General features: G+C 33.2%; 1 protein-coding gene across 1 annotated transcript; it reads right to left on the bottom strand.

Annotated features, from left to right (window-relative positions):
• Positions 1-533: 533 nt before the first annotated feature.
• LOC111368444 (phytosulfokines-like) lies at positions 534-1,127 on the bottom strand. The gene is made up of 2 exons (XM_022989665.1): positions 975-1,127; positions 534-867 (listed from the first exon to the last, which is right to left on the bottom strand). Exons 1-2 carry the CDS (start codon positions 1,089-1,091, stop codon positions 736-738), a joined length of 249 nt encoding a protein of 82 aa, XP_022845433.1. The 5' UTR covers positions 1,092-1,127; the 3' UTR covers positions 534-735.
• Positions 1,128-1,488: the final 361 nt, after the last annotated feature.

Genomic DNA, 1,488 nt, shown 5'->3' with positions numbered 1-1,488 from the left:
ATACGAATGTAATATATGCGACCATAACAAAATCAAATTCTCAGTTTCAATGATTCATCGTACCCAAAAAATGATATTCATTTGAATAATTTTTTAAAGATAAACTTGAGGATACTGATACCTAATTTACTAAACTCATCCAAACAAGCTCGATTTCACTAGAACGATCTATCAATCTCCTTATCATCGGTAGAAGGTTATCTCCACAGCTTGAGGTCATCCAAGCAAGCTCAATTTCACCGGAACTCTATTGCATCTCCTCATCACCCATGGAAGCTTATATCCAACAATATTACTTGTAACAATTCCCACTACATAAGGCTTATCGTTGTATCTTTGTTTCTAAACTTAAGAGATGACATTAGCACCTTATCTCTTACACCCTTTATATATAGTCTTGTAATTAACTCTACGCTTTAATCAATGGGAAAAAACATAAATTATCTTTCAACTTCATCGACTAAATAGAGCTTTACTAAAAATTTACTGAATTCATTCAAGAAAAAATTATAATTAAAAAGAAAAGAAGCATAAAAAAGGAGAAACGAAATGAGTGTGCTGATCAAATATATATTTGTACATAGCATGACGCCTACACTGGCAATAATTCACAACGGACCTTTCCTATTCTGGAAAAGAAATTCTAAAGGAAATAGAAATACGTATAGCACAACAAATCTAAACACTCGTACGCGTACATGTATGTATAACTCTTCAAAAAGAAAAATGAAAATGTTATGGTTGCTTTTGTTTCTGCGTATAGATATAATCAAGGTGAGCTTCAAGGGTTCTTCTCATCATGCATTCATCTTCTCCAATTCCATCACAGCTCTTTTGATCCACATCTACCATATGTTCTTCATTATCCTAATTAACACAAGTAAATAAAATAATCAATAATCAAATAGCACGATAGGATTCATAAACTTACAAATAAAACATTTATCATCTTAACGTGGTTTATAAATACTTACCCTTCTATGAGTTTCCATGGAAGTGACGCCGCGAAATGTCGGCTCCGGTCGGGCACGAGTATGGGACGACGTTAGAAATAGGAGGGTTATTATACACAGTGTGGTGACGTTAGACATCTTCTCCGGTGTTCTGGATATGATGTAGTTGGCAGGACTGAGGGGCAATGAATTTATAGTGTGTGTTCAGATGGGAAGGGCAATTATGTCACATAAAATTATGAAATGGTCAATATCCTTACAAAAAAATTTAGTAAAAATAATTATGAAGGTCATCAATTTAGATGGCAAATGATAAAGAAATGGTTGGCCTTTCACCGTTGAATATAGATATGACAAAGAATTCTAGAAGACTTTTTTTGGGATGTGGCCAAACAAGAAAACTAGTAGATACATTTGGATATTCGAAGTTTCAATTTCTCCCCTAGTACTCTTTGTTCTATTCTTTCAAATTAGCTTCCTTCATTCACTCTACCTCAAATAGTAAGGTATTATTTAGTAGGAATTTTAAAAATTT

The sequence above is a fragment of the Olea europaea genome, chromosome 19 (assembly GCF_002742605.1).
Source record: "Olea europaea var. sylvestris chromosome 19, O_europaea_v1, whole genome shotgun sequence".
Classification (NCBI taxonomy): domain Eukaryota; kingdom Viridiplantae; phylum Streptophyta; class Magnoliopsida; order Lamiales; family Oleaceae; genus Olea; species Olea europaea.
Note: the sequence above shows the minus strand (reverse complement) of the source record. Positions and strands in the feature narration are given on the sequence as shown.

Coding starts and splice junctions, on each gene's coding strand:
- LOC111368444 (XM_022989665.1), bottom strand. CDS start 1,091: ATGTCTAACGTCACCACACTGTGTATAATAACCCTCCTATTTCTAACG. Junction 868..974: donor CCATGGAAACTCATAGAAGG/GTAAGTATTTAT, acceptor TGTGTTAATTAG/GATAATGAAGAACATATGGT.